The sequence below is a fragment of the Octopus bimaculoides genome, chromosome 3, assembly GCF_001194135.2.
Source record: "Octopus bimaculoides isolate UCB-OBI-ISO-001 chromosome 3, ASM119413v2, whole genome shotgun sequence".
NCBI classification, from domain to species: Eukaryota; Metazoa; Mollusca; class Cephalopoda; order Octopoda; family Octopodidae; genus Octopus; species Octopus bimaculoides.
This window is the reverse complement of record NC_068983.1, coordinates 60,464,576-60,488,035: the sequence shown is the minus strand read 5'-3', so window position 1 is coordinate 60,488,035 and position 23,460 is coordinate 60,464,576. Positions and strand designations below refer to the sequence as shown.

The 23,460-nt window shown below is 36.7% G+C and overlaps 2 protein-coding genes across 3 annotated transcripts in view; one reads left to right on the top strand and one right to left on the bottom strand.

The window, feature by feature from the left end:
* LOC106869628 (nucleoporin NUP35) overlaps window positions 1–525 on the bottom strand; it is a 23,985-nt gene extending 23,460 nt beyond the window's left edge. Inside the window, exon 1 of the mRNA XM_014915442.2 lies at window positions 215–525. The gene's annotated coding sequence lies outside the window, so the exon portion shown is untranslated. The remainder of the gene's footprint in view (window positions 1–214) is intronic.
* A 123-nt stretch (window positions 526–648) lies between these two features.
* On the top strand, window positions 649–23,460 carry LOC106869624 (glucocorticoid modulatory element-binding protein 2). 2 transcript variants are annotated; one of them, XM_014915433.2, is made up of 7 exons: window positions 649–1,443; window positions 5,975–6,186; window positions 7,261–7,607; window positions 12,183–12,251; window positions 15,284–15,406; window positions 18,525–18,647; window positions 21,932–23,460. In XM_014915433.2, exons 2-7 carry the CDS (start codon window positions 5,975–5,977, stop codon window positions 22,288–22,290), a joined length of 1,233 nt encoding a protein of 410 aa, XP_014770919.1. In that variant the 5' UTR covers window positions 649–1,443; the 3' UTR covers window positions 22,291–23,460. The 2 variants fall into 2 exon arrangements, with proteins under 2 accessions (XP_014770919.1, XP_014770920.1); XM_014915434.2 differs by lacking the exon at window positions 12,183–12,251.

The window sequence follows — 23,460 nt, the reverse complement described above, 5'->3', positions numbered from 1 at the left end:
TATATATACTGCACACGTAGATTTACATACATACATACAGCAACTTAATAGGACGATATATATTTCTATACATATAAGACTGAAGTTATTTCCCTTGAATATTTCTTTTACCCCTCGAAACTGGAAGATTACCGAAATTGATATTAATCAATTAGAACCAGTGGTCTAGCATATTAAAAAAAAATCCGAAGATTAAAATTATAATATTACATACAAAAATAAGAGGAATGACCAGCAAAAGTGGACTCCTATATGCTAGAAATAGATGCCGATTCTAGAGAACGAGAAGTTGTGATATTCAAGCCTCTCCTGAAACATATTAACAGTGGAAGTCGAATGAAATGGATTCCATTATAAATCAGAATTGCGTGTGGGATGTTTACTTCTTTCGACGATAACTTTTTTTTTTATCTTTTATCAGACTCGCCGCAAATAAATCAATGTTCCATCAAAACCTGAACTTTCCGAAAGAGTTCAATACAACTTTCACAACGAGGCTAGTCTAGCAAGCACATGACATATCTGTGTGGTAGGAGGTCAACCATTCTCTGGTGTTCTCTTCTCTTACTTTTCCTCTTCCTTTCTAAAAGTAACGTCACCCAACGACTTTCGAGAACAACGATGACGACGAAGGTGGCGAGAAGCTCGCGACGGGGTTGGCGGAACGCAACGCTCACGTGGCACACCGAGTCGTGACGTATGGGAAACGTCAATGACGTCAGTGTCCGTTTCCGTTCAAAGCAACGTCCATATTTGTTTCTCGACGTTAAAATGGGGCACGTTACCGTCTTCAGTTGTTCACCAGAATTCTTACCATGCTTTGATCGAAGTTTTCGTCTCGTTTAAAACACTCTTTCTTTTTTTTTTCTCTCGCCATATTTTGTTTTTCCCTATTTGTTTTAAAACGTCGACCTTAAAGAAAAAAAAAAATTAAGAAACAACAAATACAAAAACTGCACAAACAAAGACAAAAAAATAGCACCTTTCACCCTCAATCTCTTAGTATCCACGACATTATTTTATAATCACACAAAATATACACACATCACTTAACAAAATAATAAATATATTATAATATAATTGTTTAAATTTCTGCAAAATCTTGTGATCGATCGAACTTTGCATTTGTTAAGTTCTTTCTTGACAATGTAACTTTCTCTCTCTCCCCAACTGTTGTACGATAATAGTTTCACCTCTCCTCTGTGTGGGTGGGCACATTTATATATTTATATAGTCGTTACAACATTCCTCTCTCTGGTCAGTGTTGTTATTGAATATATTGAAACAAAACAATAGATCAATATGTATCCACATATATATATTTCTTCTATATAAATGTTACCACCGTATTTGGTTTTATTCGTTATTTCCGTCTTCCCCCCAAATCCTCATTAATTTCTGTCCCTGCTCAGCTGGTTTTTAACTTTCATACTTTAATCAAAGGTGGGTATAAAATGAAGTTTTTTTTCTTTGTTCTTCATATAACACACACACACATGAAATTATTATTATTATTATTGTTTGCATTATTTTCCTTTATGTTCTTATTGATACAGCATGCCTTTAATCGAAAAGTCTCTATCCATAACTTTCTCGTCGTGGCATATAAAATAATAATAATTTCCGATTTAGGGACAAGGCCTCAATTTTCAGGGACACTTTGGAGGGGGTTGATAAATTGATACCATCGACGCCAGTACTTGACTGGTACCTTATGTCACCTGCCCCATAAGGATGAACAGTAAAGTCGACATCGGTGGAGTTTGAACTGGGAATGTAAAGAGCCGGAGGTAACACTGCGAGGCTCTAACGATTCTGCAAGTTCACCACCTTAATTAATAACAATAATTCTATTACTGCGAATAGACAAGGGCTGGAATTTTATGGGGAGGTGGTTAGTGGATTACATTGATCCCAGTACTTGACTGTTACTTATTTTATCGACCCAATGAAAGACAGTCTCGGATTTGATTTGAGAACGTAAAGAGTTGCAACAAATATCGCTCAGCATTTTTTCCCCGGTGCTTTAGAACACAACTTTATCGGAAAAAGATGAAAGGTGGTGGTGAGAGCAAAAGAACTGCAATAAGTCAAGTAAAGACAGCAATGATACTCGTATAGTTCACAATAAAATACGTTATTTCGGTGTCTTTACTTTGCTTAAGACGGTAAGAGTTTCTTTTGAGGGAGATTTAGCTACTCTTTGTAGCAGATAATGACCCCTGAAGGCAACATTATGTCATCGACCTGTGGTTTGTGAACGTGATCTTTCTTTACTAAACACATTTAGAGAATTTGGTTATATTTGGCTCTTAAAACTTTTGCCTAGATATATTTTTATAACAACAATAATAATTCGTTCTGATCTTGGCACAAGTCCAACAATTTCCAGAAAAGGTGGCGACAGTTGATTTCACCGGCCCCAGGACTTGACTGGTATTTTATTTCATCGTCGTGGAAAGGCAGAGTTGTTGTGGAACAACAACAACAACAACAGCAGCAATAATAATATGCAAGCAAGCACTTGTTACCTTCGCACCTATCATGGAATTTAGACAACTCTTCTAGCTCGAGTTATGTTTTCTTCTTGTCTGCTTCCTCACGTAGGAATGATAAATAACAGTTGTTATTTCTAACACAGGCAGAAGGCCAGAATTTTTTTTTCTTTTGTGGGAGAGGTAATAGTTGTTTATAGAACTTTATTTTACTAACCCAGAACGTAGGGAAAAACAAAATTGAGATATGGGTTGGATTTGAATTTAGAACATAAATGAAACAGAATAAAATACTGCAGAGCAGTAATTATAATAACAGTGATAATGATTTTATTTGGCAACAAAATACCGTATTTTAACGTGTATAAGGAACCCCCTAATTTTGGGGGCTTAAAATTTGGGAAAAGGTTTTGTAAGGGATTATAATACTATTCATGTGTAAGAAACTCCCATATTTTTTAAACCTAATTTTTGACAAAAATGGGTTCCTTATTTATACACGTTAAAATTTCATAATTATTATGTTGATATCAGTGCTTTGCTGGTATTTATTTTATGAAAAGGTGGCAAGCTGGCAGAAACGTTAGCACGCCAGGCGAAATGCTTAGCAGTATTTCGTCTGTCTTTACATTCTGAGTTCAAATTCCGCCGTGGTCGACTTTGCCTCTCATCCTTTTGGGATCGATAAGTACCAGTTGCGGACTGGAGTCGATCTAATCGACTGGCCCTCCTCTTCCAAAATTTCAGGCCTTGTGCCTAGAGTAGAAAAGGTATTTATCTTATGAAACCCAGGAAGGGTGAATGCAAAGTGTCAGCCTTGGCAGTATTTGAACTAAGAACCAGAGAAAGAGCCAGAAGAAATGCCACTAAGCAATTTGCCTGACATGCTAAAGATTTTTGCTAGTTTACCAATTAATAATAATACTATATGCCCTGATGCAGGACCAAGCAGTGACTCTCATGGCTTCTGATCTTAACTGATTGGAAGTGTTAACATGTACATGTTTTGTCTTGGTATAAAAAGATGGGCTACAGCAAATATTCTGCTCAATACCACAGATTTGCTTGTCAGCTGCTTGACTAGAACCAGTTGCGCATGTCACTTAATGGCTGATGAGATGTGCATCTCTGATCACAAGCAGAAATAGTAGGGGAGCATCATAACCATGTGTTGAGAAGTGTTTCACCCATCATCCTTAATCCTTATTCAGGGATGTTTTAAGCAGGATGAACTCGACCTGAAGAAAATTCTAACAGGGCTCCACCTGTGAGGTCATGTGCTGTTTATCTTGATATGAGGTCACCATGTCACACACATGCATGTGCCTGGTGTATCCTTATCGGATAGTATATTGGGCTTCATATATTTGTACCCCACCATCACTTTGATGGTGTGCATTGCTCTCATCATCATCATCATAATAATAATTTTAAATTTTGGCACAAGGCCAGGAATTTTAGAGAGAGAGCATAAGTCAATTAAATTGATTCCAAATTCTTCACTGGTACTTATTATTGACCCCGAAACAATGATGGGCAGTTCTTGTATACTATGTTGCTTTACATATTACATGCTTTAATGCCCTAAAAACGTTTCCCTTGAATATGCTGTGCATCTTTTATACCATCAATTATGGTAATTCCTGTATTGCCATGTAGTCCAGCATTGTTCTTGCTTCACGCTTTCTTTAACTACATTTTAACAAGTAACCTGTCTATGTATTCCTATAAATTTTCAATATAATCAAGATTTTCAAAGTATTTAGTGAAATACCTGTAAATTTATGTATTGGTATATATATTATGTTGGTGTTGACCAATTGAAATCTCATGTAATTAGGTTTCTATTTAAACACTTTTGATACCAAACCACCTGAGATTGCCCCTGGCTTTATGGTACAAACTTCCCATTTTAAAATCATCTAAATTAAAACTTACCATTAAAATTTCATGTTAATTTATGTTGGGAACATCAACTTAAAAATGACGAAGTTAATTCATTAAATTCTTCGTTATTTAAAAAAAAATTAATGTGTAAAGTGAAATAATGTATTTCAACAGAAATATGGTAACATAAAGGTTAAATACCTCAGTATTGTCTTAGAAACAAGATTGATGGTTAAATGCATAAATGGATAAATTGTCTTCATTCAGAGCATGGATTAATGTCTTAGGATACTGCTAAGAAGACATTGGTTGAAGTTAATGAGTTGTTTAAGACAGCAAGCTGGCAGAACATTAGCTCACTGGTCAAAATGCTTAGCAACATTTCATTTGTCTTTATATTCTAAGTTGAAGTTGGTTGAAAAAAGAAATAGCAGTTATGCACTGGGGGGTCATGTGATCGACTTAACCCTTCCTTGTGTCAAAATTTGAAACTAAATTAATGGGTTGTTTGTCGTGTTGTTGTGGAAGGGCTTCCAGCTGTAGAAATCATGCCAAAACATACACTGGAACACAGCACAGTCCTCTGGCTAGTTGGGTCCTGTCAAGCCATCCAATCCATGCCAATATACAGGGTATCCCCACCAAAGATGTACTCTCTTTAAATGGCAATAAATGCATTGTTGATTGTCTTAGAAACAAGATTGATGGTTAAATGCATAAATGGATAAATCATCTTCATTTAGAGCATGGTTAATGTTCACATGTAACATTTCCAATGAACCCGCTCCAAAATGCAACAGGTGCTTGAATCGGGGATTCCTCTCTCATGAGTCATTTGTCATACAGATTTCTGTGGGGAACAGTGAAGGGTTTCCAGCAATTCTTTTCCCTTTATGGCAATTCCTTTTTCTTTACTTTCTTGAATGCTCCTTATGGATGTCTTGCACAGTTCCATCTGATTCAAATTTATCTTGGATGCGAGCAGTGTTGCATTGCATTGGTGGATCTTTGTGAAAATGACTTCAAATTGTCTTAGCACTTCCACGATGTTTCAATGCTTCCAAGTTGCACTTTTTGATGAATTTTCTCCTTCAAATCTTTGTCATATTTCTGCCATTATTAGGATCAATTTGATCCAAAAAGAAATGAAAAATCCAGTGAGTTATGGAGAGTCAAAATGTGAGTACATTTTTTGGCACACCCTGTAGAAGACAGGCATTAAATGATGATGATTATGACAATAATCCTTTTGATTGAAATTACATTCAATATTTCATTGCAGCCTAAAATGGCGAGCTGACAGAATTTTTAGCACAGCCGGCAAAATGCATAGTGGTATTTTGTTTGTCTTTATGTGCTGAGTTTAAATTCAGCTGAGGTTTTGCCTTTTAAACTTTTGTGATTGACTTTGCCTTTCTTCCTTTCAATAAAATGAGTGCAGAGGCGGTCATTGTCATTGACTTGTCCCCTCCCCCCAAATTTCTGACCCTGTACCAAAATTTGATAGCAATGTTTCATTGCAGCCTATTGAAAATGTATTTGTCTAACAGCTACTACTTATTATCTTAGTAAAATTCAATTCTATCTTATAGATGACCGAAGATAGTGCAGGGGTGATTACAGTCACCTGTGGAAATTTGGTTGGTAAACTACATATGGAGAAATTTATTTGTCCTGGCATTCACCGAGAATGTATTGAGTTTGAAGGCCGTTTTATCTCTCCAAAACTGTTTTCTGTCATGGGTGAGAAAGAAAAGCTGAAAGACTGGAAGAATGCTGTTCGAATGAATGGCATCCAACTCAGGTATTTCATCTTGTTTTTGATCTGTTTCATTAAAGTTTTTTTTATCACAGTTTTTACCTTATTTGGAATTGAGGCACCACCTTGAAGAATTTTAGTCGAATGAATGAATCAATTCCAGTACTTTTTTTTTTAAAGCCTGGTACTTATTCTATCAGTCTCTTTTGCTGAAGCACTAAGTTACAGGACCATAGACACAAACACAGACACATACACAATAGTCTTTCAGTTTCTGTCTACTAAATCCACTTACTAGGCTTTGGCCTGCCTGAGGCTATAGTAGAAAATACTTGCCCAAGGTACCATGCAGTGGAACTGAACCTGGAACCATGTGGTTGGGAAGCAAGTTTCTTATCACACAGCCACATGTTAATCTATTCTAAGAAATTTAATGATATATGATTTATCAATGCAGTGATGCTTCATGTTTATAAACAAGCAAAATTTTGGGAAATTATAGAATCTATTTGTGTAGAATTTATTGATTTGTATACTTTGATGATACAAACAATACTTAATAGTCAAGACATCACTGTTATCATTTTTATGTCTCAAGCTGCCCCTCCACTCCTGTTCATCACTTACTACATTCACCTCCACCCCCATCTCTATCTACTCTTGTGCATAGCTAAGTGGTTAGGGTACTCACCTTATGATCGTAAGCTCGTGAGTTTGATACCTGGTAGCATATTGTTTCCTTGAGCAAGATGATTTCACGTTGCTCCAGTCCACTCAGCTGGCAAAAATGAGCTGTAGCTGTAATTCAAAGGGCCAGCCTTGTCTCATTCTATGTCATGCTGAATCTTCCTGAGAACTACATTAAGGGTACCTGTGTCTGTGGAGTGCTCAGCATCTTACACATTAATATATTGTGTATGTATTTACGTGTGTGTATGTGTATCCTAGTTTTGACATCATGTGATGTTTGTAGGAAAGACATCAGGCTGTTGAAAATCTGCCTCAAGAAATTCTGTCTGGTAGGCTTGGAAAAGTAGATGTTAAATAATGATGATGATAATACAAATGTATAAAGAGGTGTATAGTTGTTCTAAATGTCTTCAATTTCGTTCCCTTCAGGAAGTACATTGAATCAGGACAGTTGGATTTTACTAATCACCAAGAGATGTGTACAGGTCGCTGTGTACCGCGAGCACCATTGAAGACAATGGTATTTGATGATGGCACTTTGGCCCCAATCTCAACTCTGCTGGCAGGGACTGGGATTAGCATTAAAGAGAACAGTTATTTCTATGATAGTGAACAGACTTCTTTCAAAACTGCTGAAGCAGTAGGGAGTCAGTATACATATGTTAACCAATCTCACAACCAAGATGACCCCGATGTCAAACCAAGTGTACAGGTTCTGCACAGAGCTGTGACAGCTGAAAACACTGAAGAACAACAACAACAACAACAACCTGATGGTATGTAATTTGTCATTTATTAACTATCCTTGTCCCTCTTTATCTTTAAATGCTCAACTGGCACAAAGCCACTCCTGCCTCAATACTATTTCCCGTTTCCTCCAAGCCAAGGAGTTTTGCCTTGCAAATGGCTTGGTGACCCTGCTGGTGCCACGTAAAAAGCACCCAGTGCACTCTGTAGAGTGGTTGGCATTAGGAAGGGCATCCAGCTGTAGAAACCATGCAAGAACAGACAATGGAGCCTGGTGCAATTCCAGCCTTACCAACTCCTATCAAACTGCCCATCCCATGCCAGCATAGAAAAATGACTTTAAATGATGATGATGATGATCACTTCTGGTTGCTTTTGTTAGGCAATCTACCACAGAACCGAACTATTTTCTCTTTTTGTTAGTTTTGTTTTGTTTAAGCTCTGCTTCATTAAGAAATTCACATCTTTTATCTTTTACTTGTTTCAGTCATTGGACTGTGGCCATGTTGGGTTACTACTTTAAAGGGTATTTTTAGTTGAACTAATTAACTCCAGTACTTTAATTCTAGTACTTATTCTATCATTGACACATGACAAACCACTTACAGGGACGTTAACAAACCAACACTGGCTTTTAAAGAGTACTAAGGGACAAACACAAAGATACACACACTCACACACACACACACACACACATATATATTGGGTCATCCCATAAATAACGCAGTTTTTTTCAATTGGATGAACTAAAAGTCGGAGAAGGACAGGATAAACTACCTGCATCAACTTGCTATAAAAGCAGGTAGTAATTTTACCTTGTCTATATTCTTAGTGCAAATTTTGAAGAGTGCAGTTTGATTTTAACAGTTACTTTTTCAAAGCTATAATGGAAGTGACAAAGGAGGATATTTTACTTTATGAGTTCAATAAAGGCAACAGAAAGTGCGAGTAATATTAATGCAGCATATGGGGATCAGACAATAAGCGTAAGACAGAATCAACAGTGGTTCCAGAAATTCTGAGCCAGAAACTCCAGCCTAGAAGATGAGCTTAGTCCTGGAAGATCTGTAGAGCTTGATGAGGACATCCTACAAACCTTGATGGAGCAAAATCTCATTGTAACTGTTGAGGAACTAGCAGAGAAGCTTGGGTTTGGTCATTCAACCATCCATTTTTAGTTTCAAGACAAAAGGTGTTCTTCCATTGGGATAATGCTCGACCACATACAGGCTGGAGTAGTTTGAATGGGAAACGATGCCCCACCCACCATATTGGCTGGACATTGTCCCATTTGATTATCATTTATTCTGCAGGCTTCAAAATCATTTGGATGAAAAAATATGAATTCTGTAGACAAGGTTAGAACAATACTGGAGGAGTATTTTTCATCATGGACAAGTGAATTTTGGAAGAGGTGGAAAAGCGTTGTAGAAAATGAAGGAGAGTATATTTTAGATTAAAAAAGAAATTTATCTTAATTTTGAAAAATAAAATAAATATAAAAAAACCACATTATTTATGGGATGACCCAATACTTACATATATACTTGAACATGAACATTGTGGACAGTTACTTCAAAGTTTCCGTCAGTCAAGCCATTGTTGGACTGTGATGCATTGAAGTTAATCTTGGCTTTATATAATCTCTGTTGGGCTAAAATATTCCTTGTGTGTGTGAGTGGGATGGTAATTGGGTCTTAGGGTGGATTGTTATGGAGAGGTGTTTTGGGGAATTTTTTATTGATTAAATATTGGGGTTACGTTATTATTCAGAATGTATGTAGAACTTTGTAAACCAGTGTGTATGTTTAGATATGTCCCTTTGTTAGGTAGGCACAGGATGGGTCAGTAGTTTAGTTACTTTCGGTTTCATTGGATTTAATCATTTACTTTGACAATGTAAAGGTCAAAGGTACAATGTCCGATGTTTAAACCTTAATAACTGAGTATATCAATTTTTTGTAATGGAATTTTTTTTTCAAGTCACTATCAACAATGTTCTTGTTTAAAAATAATTTTGTACTCTCTAAAAGCATAGAGTAACCCATCAGATTAATATAAAATTATTTTTATTATAACTAAACATAACGTGGCAGTCCTGTAAAGGACGATGTTACTGTTGTTTTAACCTCAGTAAAACATCTTTTCCAGCTGGCTAAGGACACACAGTCTGTGTCTGTATATAGCATTTGCAAGGGAGGTCATCGTTCCCATTTCTAGCCTTACATGATACTCACAGACCTAAATTTCTGGATGTTATCTGTCCTCAGTGTGAGACAATCACCAGCTAGTGACGAAAGCTATCTCCACTCGCAAATACTCTGTATTCTTAACTACACAGCCATGGATATTCCTTATGTATAATCTCTTAGCTGTTATGGAAAACTAAAAGGAAAAGTCAATTATTTAAGTAAAAAATTGAATGGGAAAGTGATTAACATTGTTATTCAATCAACATTCAATTGGTATTAGTTTTAAATGAATGTGCTGCATGGGGTTAGAAATACAGCAACTCTCACCAGTTCTCAATCCTTTGTCATCTCTCCTTGAAGATCCATTATACTCAGGATGCCCTTCACTTTACCAAAGACTGTGTCTATGAAGGGCCTCTTTGCTCTGTTTCTGATATGTCTTCAACTGAATCTTTTGGTTAATTTACAAGTGTTTTTTTGGATTAACTCTGTCAATTCTGCATCTCACATAAGCTACGACCTTTCTTTTATTTTTGTTTTGAAGTTTTATAAAACTCTTTTTACAGCATTTCAATTGCTTTTCTACACTATCCAGGACAAAGTGTTTTTTTAATTCATTTATTTTCCAAATTTGAATGTGATGCAGTCACAACCCTGTGCTTAAGAAGTTTCATCCACAATCACCAAGTTCTGGGTTTAGTCTCATCAGTTAGTATGTTGGACAAGTACTTTCTACAGGAAACCTTGGGTCAGTCCCTTGTGAGTCTACTTTGGTGGGTGGAAACTGTGTAGAGCCAATCAAATAATGTGTGTTTTAATTACAATATTACACTAGGCGTGGCTGTGGGGTAAGAAGTTTGCTTCCCAACCACATGGTTCCAGGTTCACTCCCACTGTGTGGCACTTTGGACAGATGTCATCTACTATAGCTTCATCCTGACTAAAACCTTGCTCTGGTTGGACTGATTTAATAGACGGAAACTGAAGGAAGCCTGTTGTATATATATACATATATATATGTGTGTGTGTGTGTGTGTTTGTCACCCACTACCACTTGACAACTCGTGCTGATTTGTTTGTCTCCGTAACTTAGCAGTTCAGCAAAAGAACTGATTGAATAAGTACCTGGCTTAAGATGAAAAGTATTGGGGTCAAACAAATCGACCCCAGTCCTAAAATTTCTTCAAAGAGGTGCTTCAGCATGGCCACAGTCTAATAACTGAAACAAAAGATAAAAGATATTCTTTCCTACTCTAGGCACAAGGCCCGAAATTTTTTTGGGGAAGGGGCCAGTCAATAAGATTGATCCCAGTACACAACTGGTACTTAATTTATCGACCCCGAAAGGATGAAAGGCAAAGTCGACCTCGGTGGAATTTGAATTCAGAACATAAAGACAGATGAAATACCGCTAAGCATTTCGCCCGGTGTACTAACGTTTCTGCCAGCTCGCCGCCTTAAAAGATATTATCACAAGAATGGTTTCCTGCTGGATTTTATTTATTTTCTGACAATTTTTCCAAAAGTGAATTGTTTTAGCTTTCTGTTGAAAGACTGTCCTAATTGTCAAATGCTTGTGGCACTTTTAACTGGATGTTTGTTGATTTTGACAATAATGATTCAATTTTTTGATCCATGGAATCGCTTCTCCTTCACTTTGAATGTGTGTCACTCAATAGATGTGTCTCCTTGACTGTTCATTGAATTAACAGCTAAGTAGTGTTGGAAGCACAAAACAACACTCAGTACACCAGTACACACTGTAAAGTGATTGGCATTAGGAAGGGCATTTGGCCGAAGAAGCTTTACCAAAGCTGAAATTGAAGTGCAGTGCAGCCCTGTGGCTTGCCAAATCCTGTTGAACCAACTACACACACACACATGATGAGCTTCTTTCTGTGCCTGTCTCTGTCAAATCCACTCACAAGGCACTTTTGTCAACCCTGGGTTATAGTAGAAGACACTTGCCCAAGGTGCCCAAGAGTGGAACTGAACCTAGAACCATGTAGTTGGGAAGCAAGCTTCTTATTCACACAACCACTCCTTTCTAGTTTCCATGAAGATTATTTACTTTACTTCTCCTTGTTTAACATATTTCACTTCCTTAATTAAAGCAATTAAAAAAAATTCTTTGCAGCCCCTTGAAGCCTCAAACTTTGGGGCCTTCAGTTGTTGCTTGAATACAACATTTAATGGAAGATATTTGGTTCTGTAGTTTGTTTGGTTTAACCTTTTGAAAAAGGTTTACTGTAGAATGTATTTTGAACACTTCAGTTGCAGACACTTGACATTTCATGTCAAGTGCCATATTAAATATTCTCTACTTCAGTGCTGTGCTTATCTCGAAAACTCTTTTTATTTTAATACATCAAAATGAGTCTTTTTTTTGCTTTTGTTTCTTTCTTTTTGCAGTTTTACAGACATTTCCTCGTGATAATACTGTTGAGATGGTTTATGTTGGAGCACAGCCCAGTGGCTCTGGTAAGGTTTGAGCTCACGACTGTGATCATCGCTCTAGTAGCTTAACCACATAGCCATTGTATTTCATTCACTAACAACTGTTCTTGTTTCATGAAATACTTATCAAGACACATTCTTACACTGATAAATAAACTCCTTAGCATCTCTATTATTCAGAGATTGTTATTCATCACCATCATCATCATCATTCGTAACAACAAAAGCAATGGCATTTGAACACACCTGGAGGTTTGCTTTTTTATGTTAGTCTGTATTACTGGTATTGACTAAGCTAAAGATATCTTAGTGGTTTTTTTGTATTGAGGGAAAATACTAATGAAAGCTAAACGAACAAACTGAGTAGATATGAGACAAATTAGAATGTCATCTTTGTCATCATAATAATAATGAAATTATTGTATACAGTGCTCAGGTGCACTACAGTTTGTCAAAAGTGCATATAAAGCATATGCAGTAATGTACAAATGTCTGGAAAGTGAACAGTGTATGAGTCAGATACATGCTTGCGTGTGTATAGAGGGGAGAAAATCAGGTGTAGTGTTGGCGAATCTCAGGAAGCATGGAAGTTTTGAAGAATGCAGTGCTCCGACAACTAACAACTGATGCCAGTAGTTTGTTCCATACTTCAGCAACTCTTAGCATGAAAAAAAAAACATCTTATTTATTTTCCTAACAAGTGTGCTATATCATCACGTCTTTTTTACCTTTTGTACTACAGTACGGATGGGCAGACAGAACAAAACTGCCCCGGTGTCATCAGTGGATAAACTGCGTGACAAAACTGGTTGCTGTCCCAAAATAGATTGTTGCTCGGCAAATCACATCTGTCATCTATGCACCATCATCGTTTGCTTTCGATGCTGTCAGGAGTTAGAGGGGTTGGCCACAGTCTGCAGAATTACTATCCTTTTTGACATAGTTGCAGGAAAACACCCTGTTCTTGTATTTTGTACTGGCAAGGTGTCTATGGTTGGATGTACTTCAATCACTTTACAGAATGTACTGGGTGCATTTTATCATGGTGCCAGCTCTAGACAGGTTGTTATGTCCTCAATAAGAATAAAGGGTCCTTTCAATCTTAGGATACCCCTGCTTGTTTACCGACCTCTTTGCAGAGTGAATGGGGTACAGTTTATGATGGCACCAGCACTAGTGAGGTTACCTTCTACTCAGCAAAGCTGTTGCAAATCTCAGTTTTCTCTCTCCCTATTTCTCTGCTTCATTTTGTGCAACAAAGCAAACAACAAATATACAACAAACATAATCTACAAAGTGTGGGAGGATTGATGAAACAAACTAATATAACATCACCATCATTGTCATCATCGCTCTAAGGTTTATTTTGTGACGTGTCTCTGTCTGTGTCATTGTTTTGACATTATGTGCTGTTGTAAATGAGCATCATTTATGTACAGTTTTTCCATGAAAAGTATCTGGCTATGGGGAGGTGCATGGCTTCGTGGTTAGGGTGTGGGGTTCATGATTGTAAGATTGTGGTTTCGATTCCTGGACCAGACAATGCATTGTGTTCTAGACCAAAATATTTCATTTTACGTTGCTCCAATCAACTGGCAGGAATGAGTAATCCTGTGGTGGACCAACATTCCATACCAGGAGGAATATATATGCCAGAGAAACTGGGAAACCAGTCCTATGCTCCTTACAGAGTAATAATGGACTAACCAATGGGGAAATATTATATTGCTTGGAAACAGGTAAGGGTTGGCAACAAGAAGTGCACCCAGCCTTAGAATCTGCCTCAGTGAACTTCATCTAAAGCCCTCAGATGTCTTTATTCCTTACTCTTCGCCTAAAATACACTCAAAATAATTTCATTTCATTCAATCTCTTTTTTTCTTTTCTTTTTGTAATCACCTGGCAGGTCTGTGTGGTTAGGAAGTGTGCTATGCAAGTGTGTGAACTCAGGTTCAATTCCAGTGCACAACACCTTAATTTAATTGTCGTCCACCAGAGCCTCAGGTCAATGAAGTGAAAGTGCGTGACTTCAAAGTTTTCGGCTGACAGTCGTAAGGTCATGAGTTCAATACCCAGTACCACATTGTATCCTTAGGCAAGACACTTTATTTCACATTGCTCCAATCCACTCAGCTGACGAAAATGAGTTGTACCTGTGATTCAAAAGGGTCAGTCATCACAGTCTGTGACACACTGAATCTCCCTGAGAACTACATTGAGGATACACATGTCTGTGGAGTGCTCAGCCACTTGCACATTAATTTCCCCAGTAGGCTGTTCCATTGATTCTATCAACTGAAACACCCCTTGTTGTAACTGATGCAATGCCAGTTACGTCAACCAAATCCTTGTGACTGAAATTTAAGTAAACTGTATGATGTCCTTTGGAAGGACTAACCTCGTTCTTGGGTGGCAGACTTTAGCTTCTGGTTTAGCACTACCACCATTTGGCTTTTGGGTGCCTTTCTTAGAGTCCATTCTATACCAGCGCTCAGGCCACATCTCTCAAATGACAACAACTTCCTTTCTTTCTCCTATGAGTCTTGCAAAGGATCATGGGTACTACTCTTCTCTGGCTAAATCAGTGGTCCTCAACCATTTTTTGACCTATGGATCCCTTTGATTCTTATTTTATTCTACTGGACCTCAATAGCCATTCACTGGATATAAAAAAGAAACCCTACTGTATTTTTGTAATTATTACTAGGGATTGTATAAAAAAATTAAAATATTTTGTGTATTATAGAATTATAACCATTTAATTTTAAATAAACTCTTATATAGACCCCCAAGGGCCATATGAGAACCACTGTGCTAAGCCATTAAAAATGAACAAGTGAAATAGTCCAGAAGAATTTTTTGAATTCTCTAAAATGGTATGGCTTACAGTTGATTCTAATATTCTATTCTAAATTTTATTTTTACATTCTAAATTCTATTATGTTTTCATTTTTTTTTTTTTAAATATATCTTAGGAATCAGATTTTCCATTGAGTATATAATTGTTTAATGTTACTCCTTGATAAAATGATGTTCTTGTTTTTTGTCTCTTGTAGAAAGTCAACTTTTTTGGAAAGGAATCATTGAGCTCGGTCTTGCTGATGAAATATTTCGGGAAATCAAGACCACCTTGGACAATCTAAAATATAATCTCATTCGAAACCAATGTCCACTTGAAGGTAAGTCTAACCTTGTTATAAATTAATTCCAGATCAGTCCTCAATGAGCATACCTAGGCTCTAAACCAGTGTTTCTCAACATCTTTACCCTTGCATAACCCTTAAAATAAATTACATGTCTCAAGGAAACCCTGCACAAAAAAAATTATATGCCATATTTTTCTCATATTTTTTCATTGTAGTTCATGTGGTAAATACCATTCATGTGTATATATATATATCATCATCGTCATTTAACGTCCACTTTCCATGCTAGAATGGTTTGGACGATTTGACTGAGGACTGGTGAAACCAGATGGCTACACCAGGCTCCAATCTGATTTGGCAGAGTTTCTACAGCTGGATGCCCTTCCTAACGCCAACCACTCTGAGAGTGTAGTGGGTGCTTTTACATGCCACCCGCATGAAGGCCATATATATATATATATATATATATATATATATATATATATATATATATATATATATATATATATACGGTTGTTATATTTTTTGATAATATTATAGGATGATGTCTATATTACAATAACCAATAATATGTTGTGCATGTATAGTAATATTCTGATCATGAAATTAGCATTGGCTTATCTCACTTTTTCTTGCGGAACCCATAGGAACCTTTTGTGGAACTCTAGGGATCTGGGGAACCCCAGTTGAGAAACACTGCTCTAAGCTATTCCAGCCATGACTGTCCTGTCTTTTATTGAACATTGTATATTTAGGACTACATTATTCAGTGTGTCTCTCCCTTTTTTGGGTGATAGTGTGTAATTTCAATGAGATTTAACTGGTGTTTGTAGCAGGTTGAGTAGATGCTCCCTCATTGGCTCATCACCCACTGCAGGTGTCAGCCATGTAAGTACATCTGTACACCGAAACAGGTAGAGTTCTGTACTTTAAGAATCTCTCTCCCTTCATGTGCCATGATTACTTTACAGGTGTCACACTCACAGACCTCGATGCCAAAGTTTGAATATACATGATTTTTCATGCAAAAGATACAGCAGTGGTTTCTCATTGCTTTCTGCTAGTCTCCTGCTCTTACAAGCTTATCCTTGAAGTACAGAGCCTATTTAACCCTTATGTAGGGGGCACTGGTTCACATGATGACAGGTTATGTTCACTTACTAATGGACCTATGTCACACATATCTAGGGGCTAGACCTTCTATTGAGTCATGAATATCTTAGCTTCAGGACCATCTCCTGTTATTTGATCCATAATTGGGGCCCTTAACAGGTACTATCATCCTGGGCCAGAGCAGAGCTGGCATCTTCTTTTTTCTACGTGTGTTGTTCATTACCCCTTTACTGGGAATCTGGCTGAGATTTAATCTGTTTCCACTATAGTGGGAGTTTGGTGTGACAGGGTTAAGTATAGCAACAAGAATTGGTAAAAAAAGAATAAAAGGTAAGATTTGAAGAGCAATGAAAGAAAAGTCATTAAAACTTGTAAGAAAGGTCTATATCAGCAGGAATTGAAAGGAGGTAGTGTGTGAAATGAAATAAAAACTGATTTTTCAAACTTGGCCATCTGCCAGAGAGGAATTGTGTGTCTTGCCCAAGAGCAAAACAAATTGAGACTAAAGTAATAATGTTTCCACTCATTATTGTATGGTCTGTAGTTCAACAGTCTAATATTACAAATAATCATCATTGTCATTGCTGTTGTCATTTTAATGTCCAGAACTCCATGCTTGCATGGGTCAGACAGAATTTGTTGAAGCAGATTTTCTGTGGCCAGATACCCTTCCTGTTGTCATCCCTTCTTGTTTCCACCCAAGCAAGGTAAAAGTTTCCATATGACCAGACATGTTTTCATGGAAGACCGGAAACAAAAGACATTGCTTGTTTGATGATGACACTTGCTTACAACAATGTCAAAATTGGAGGCACACACACACACACACACACACTCGTATATTATAAGCTTCTGTCTCTTCTGTTTACCAAATCCACTCACAGGGCTTTGGTTGGCCTGGTGCTATCATCATCATCATCATCATCATCATCGTTTAACGTCCGCATTCCATGCTAGCATGGGTTGGACGATTTGACTGAGGACTGGTGAAACCGGATGACAACACCAGGCTCCAATCTAATTTGGCAGAGTTTCTACAGCTGGATGCCCTTCCTAATGCCAACCACTCAGAGAGTGTAGTGGGTGCTTTTATGTGTCACCCGCACGAAGGCCAGTCAGTCGGTCCCAAAGTGGATTTAGTAGATAGAGGTATGTATTCGTGTGTCCTTATCTTGACATTATGCAATAGTTGTAAATGAGTATCACTGTTGTACAAGCAGTGTCCTTCATTTCCAGTCTTCCATGAAAGCATGTCTGGCGATGGAGAAATATTGTCTTGCTTAGAAACAGGTGTGTGTGGATGACACAATGGACATCTGGTAATAGAAGAATCTGCTTTGACAAATTCTGTCTTATCCATGCAAACATGTTAAGTACTTTTGTACTCTTTGCAAGTTGTGAGCTACAAACTGTGATGTTGTAGTCATTTGTCTTGTCAACAAATCATTGCTCACTTTGTGCTTTCAGTGACATGGGAAATAAAAGAACCCTTACTTGAAAACCGGGTAAGGCTTGATGACAGGAAGGCCGTCTGGTTGCAGTAATGTAAGATGTCAAACCTGGAAAAAGAAGAGACAAAAAAAGGACAAAAAAACAAATTGAGAAAGAATTTCTTTTCTGATATTAAAACCTTCAAGTCTGCTTTATTACTGAAAATTGACTTGAAGGATAATAATAAAATTGTAATATCATTCCATATCATAGCAAGACCGTTTGTATGCTGGGCAAAATGCTTAGCTGCATTTCATGTTTGTAGATTCTGAGTTCAAATGCTACCAGGGTTGATGTAATCAACTTTCCACTGCTCTGAAATTGCTGGCCTTGTGTCAAAATACTTCACAGTATTTCGTCCATCTTGATGTTCTGAGTTCAAATTCGGCTAAAGCTGACTTTGCCTTTCATCCTTTTGCGGTCGATAAAGTAAGTACCAGTTGTGTACTGGGTCGATGTAATTGACTTATCCCCTTCCCTAAAATTGCAGGCTTTGTGCCAAAATTTGAAACCAGTGTTATTCCATATACTTAATTGTGAATTGCAGAAGTACGGAAGGTTTCACGAGTTGTCAGTGAACTGGGTTTGACATCGAAACTGAAATACAGGTTAGCAGCTCACAAAACCGACATGGAAAGACAGAAAGATAAACTTGATAAAGAAATGGAAGGTAAATTGGCTACATTCTTTTGTTTTATTTTCTTTGTTGGTATTGGTTTGAAATTTGTAAGTTTAGGTTTTTTTTTGTTAGGGGGATGGTTTTGATTCCAGCTGTTATTGTGGTAGTTAAAAAGAAAAATGTGTTTGTCTTTAAATAGAAACTCGTAACAGCCACCTTGAGCATCTTTTTGAGCTCCATGTGTCTACACATGTAGGCATGCTTACAAAATCAGAAAACAGCACAGCTCCCATGACTTTTGGAAACATTTTTTCACACTCAGAGTTGCTGAAGCATGGAACAAACTACCTGCATCAGTTGTTAGTTGCTGAGACATAGCATCCTTTAAAACTTCCATGCGTCCTACACTACACCTGATATCCCCACCTCCATACACATGCACACATAATTATCATGACTCATACACTGTTCACTTTCCTGACTTTTGTACATAATTCTATGTACTGTACATCTTTGATGAGTTGTAGTCGTGCACCTGAGCACTATACACAATAATTTCATTATTATTATTATAATTAGGTGTAATGTTCAAGTAATTGTGTTTCATATGGAGTTGTCTTATTAATTCTCTGCATAGGTTGTGGTGCATAGCCTGAAGTGGCTGCTACTATTGAAAAGGGATTAAGATTAATATAGTGGCTGCTACTGCGAAAATAGAATTTGTTCTATTCGTCCAAAGTACTGCATGAAAGAAAGACTTGTGATTTAATCTCAGCCTGATCAGAAGTGCATTATATATATATAGGCACAGGTAAAAAAACTCAGTGGTCCTAAGTTCTATGTATTTGCTTGGATGTAATTTCATGCTTTCAGATAAAACTTTCCTATTTGTGTTATATCACACAATCATTTTCCAAGCCATCATGGCTGAAACGATGGCTTTTGTTCACACAAGTTGTTCTACAGCAGAATATTTTTGTGATTGTTTGCCACTTGGAAGTAAAATCGTTTTCTCGGTCGGCTAAACTGTGAAAAGCTGAGTTACCTACCTTGTTGTTCTGTGTGTACGTGTGTGGGTGTGTCTGGGATGTCGACAACACGATGGTTACGGCAAACCTTGAATTTATAGGCTTGTGGCTATTATTCAAAATCTTGTAGCCATTGGGAGACATTTTGTTTTATTTTTATTAAAAGGAAAAAAATGAATTAACTGAGGCTTTGTCGACAGGAAAAACAAAGATTAAGATCCAAAATTTATCAGATATCAGTAAACTCTGAAGCCAAATATGTCGAACCAGGTTAATTCAACCTCAGAAGAGAAGAGGTTGGTTAAAAAGCCATACTTTCTATCTTCGGTTTGGTTTTCATGCCTATACTCACCTCTGGTCATAAATGTTAGGTAATGACTGAAAGAGTATGATTGCAAATACAAGCAACTGGAATGGGGCTCATGTGAGGGGTCTCTGGAGTAACATTACTCAACTGAGTGTGTAGCTCAGAGATCAGGAAGTCTCTCCAGGGTGAACCACTACTTTTTGTGTTGAGAGGTCACAGCTCCAGTACTAGAGACTTGTGATTAGAATGTTGCAGGGAAGAATCACAAGACTGATTCCTCAGGCTGAGTTAACTTGCTGGAGATCTCGGGGAAGACTGAGAATGAACTGGCTGGATGATATCTGTAGTCATCATTTGGTCATGCTTGAGAAGCCAGCAAGAAAGTCTGATGACAGTTGCCTCTAAGAGGACCCTATAAAGCTGGTGCCTGAGGACTCTATACTCACAACCTTCACTGGAGTAGTAGACACAGAAAATGAATGGGTAGTTAAATCGATTTCTGTCTTTTACTTTTTAAGACTATGAAGAATTATTTTGTTAGTTTTCCCACTTGGTTTATTATGGATGTAAAACAAATGGACATATGCACACACAAATATATATTTAGATCAAATTTACAGAAAGCAAAAGACAAAGATAGGTGAAGGAACAACAAGCAGGTGTATTAGTTTAATGCTCAGGACGAATGGAAAAGTTGTTGACATTTCGAGCCTATGCTCTTTGACAGAAAGGATTAAGTAGGAAAAAATACGTAGGGATTAACAGTTCAACATGATGAAATGGCTGGAAGAAAGAGACTGAAAAAAAAATATATATACATATAAGTTTCTTTAATAGCAGCTACATTGTCTGGTGTCATGTAAAAAGAACCCAGTACACTCTGTAAAGTGGTTGGCATTAAGAAGGGCATCTGGCCATAGAACCCTCACCTAATAGAGAATTGGAGCCTGGTGCAGCTCTCTGACTTGCCAGCTCCTGTCAAACCATTCAACCCATGTCAGCATAGAAACCAGACATTAAATGATGATGATGATATATGATTCACATCTCATCATTAAGTCTGTTTCTTTTTTGATTCATATTGGTGCTTATGATCTCAAATCACCTCTACCCTATCTCTAACCATCCCTCACTCTCCCTATACACCCTTGCAACCTCTGCTCACCCAGCCTCCACCCTGATTACCTCCACCTATTCTTATATAATACAAGTAGCCATGTATCTCCTTTGCAACAAGACACTGTTCCAGGCTCTTCCTAACTTAAAGTTGCCTCCCCAGCTATTCTAGTCTCATTCAATCCATGGAGAGCTTAGTCTTGTGAGTGACATGGTGACCTCATTAATGTTGGTGCCACAAAAAAGTATGCTGTATATTCTGTAAAGTATTTGGTGTTAGAAAGAACATCCAGCTGTAAAAACCATGCCAAAGTCGACATTGGAGCATGGTACAGTTCTCTGACCTGTTTAGACTATAGTAGAAGACACTTGCCCAAAGTCTTTTGAAATAGGACTATACTTGGAACCATATGGTTGCAAAGCAAATTTCTTAACAGCACTGCCCCATGCCAGTCTGTAAAGAAAATGTTTTTTGTTTTTATTTGTTACTTTTTCAATTAATATTCAAAGAATAATAATTTTTTTTAATGTAATGAAAAGAAAGGAATGCACCTAAAATATAGTCCTTGTTTCTTAATGTATATCTGAATATCTATACTAGTGGTGGTTCTCAACCGTGGACCCCAGGGCCGCATGTGGCCCTCAAATATCTTTCTAATGGACTCTGACAGTCTTCCCACTATAATTATAATAAATTTTTTCTTTAATTCACTTGTGTTTTACATTTTTTGGTGTAGACCCCTAAAAAATTCCAGGTTTTGGATCTAGCCTGGATATTAAAAAGGTTGTGAGCCACTGTTACAGATGATTAAATAAATTTTCTTACAGAGAGGATATTAGAATTATTCTGTTTATATGAATTCTGTTTATCTTTTCTTTATTAGAACTTCGACGTCGAGTTGCAGAAGCTGAACACAAGAAGGAATTACTAAAGAGGAAATCTCAGTGCTTTGATCATTTATTGGAGATTAGTAAATCCAAACGGCAAGGCCTTCTAGCAGACAGTAGTAGTTTGTATATGCATTCTACATCTCCTAGTCCTGACAGCAGCCAGCTGACTGACCATGAGACCATGAACTCTGTTCATGTAAAAACTCTCTGTGCATCTTCATCTTCTTCATCTGCAAATTCATCAGGACATTTTACAATGCATCCTGCAATTTTAGACGGAACCTCTAACAATAAATCTATGAGTAGGACTCGGAGCCCTGTTAGTGTGGAAGAGGCTCGATCAACTTCTTAAATTTTATTGAGAAAAAAAAAAAACAAAAAAAAAAACTTATCTTCACAATGGCTTATTTTATATGCAAAGCATTCCCTGGTTGTATTCTTATGTAAATATGTATTTTTTAAGCTTCTTCAAAGTTAATTATTATTATTATTAAAGCACAGAAAAAGACAAAAATAATTGATTGGCACATGGAAGATGGGGGTTTATTTTGTGTAAAAAAAATTTTTAAAAAAAGGCAGCAACTTGAAAAATGACCCAAAATAAAACAATCAAAGTGAAATTTGTTAAAACCGTCTCAAATTTTAGATATTAATATTTTGGAGGCGTGTCTCATAATTCTTGCTAATTCATTGCAGAAACCACACCAGTTGTAATGGAATTTACAATTACAGTTGTTCCCCAGCTGTGATGGTCCTGGAAGGAAAAGTTAAAAAATATATAAACAGCTTACAATGCAAACACCAATACAAGTGTTGTTTCACTGCTTTTGGTACCCACTGTTTAGATATTTCTGTTAACCAAGATCCCTAATTGATTCACAAATCAGGCATTTATTTTTCTATGTTCAACCTCTACACTTGACTCATAAATTAGTTATTTATTTTTTTATCTGTTTCCAAAAAGACAACAGGAAACAATAACAACTTTTTTTACAAAAGCCAACAAACAAAACCAGATTTTTTAAGCTGGATAGAAAAATATATTAGGAATTTTATTAGAAATTAAAATTTGTACCATAAACATTTATTTTCAATGTTTATAAAAGTATCTTAAAATCTAGTGAATATTTGACAGAATATCAGAGACAATGATTTAAAATAAATCAAAGTATTGATTTTTAGAAGATTTTTATCTATTTAAATAGATATTTGAATTTTCTTTCTAATTAAAAATGAAGTAGGCTTAATAAATTGGAATTTTTAAGTTGGTATCCTCTGAGAATTTTTTTGTAATTAAGCAGTTCACCTTATCGAATGAACTTGTTAATTTAAGATGACAGGATTTCAAAGACAAATTTATTTCCTAAATTGATTCATATTTCATTCCTTTCTAAATTATTGGGTAACTTCATTCGAAGTCACTATTCACTTCACTCATTACATCATTTATTAATTTTAAGAGAGACATTTACTTGAATTTCTGAAATAAATTGAATCTCAGTATCACTTGCTATCCATTTAA

Coding starts and splice junctions, on each gene's coding strand:
- LOC106869624 (XM_014915433.2), top strand. CDS start 5,975: ATGACCGAAGATAGTGCAGGGGTGATTACAGTCACCTGTGGAAATTTG. Junction 7,608..12,182: donor ACAACAACAACAACCTGATG/GTATGTAATTTG, acceptor TTCTTTTTGCAG/TTTTACAGACATTTCCTCGT. Junction 15,407..18,524: donor AAACCAATGTCCACTTGAAG/GTAAGTCTAACC, acceptor TGTGAATTGCAG/AAGTACGGAAGGTTTCACGA.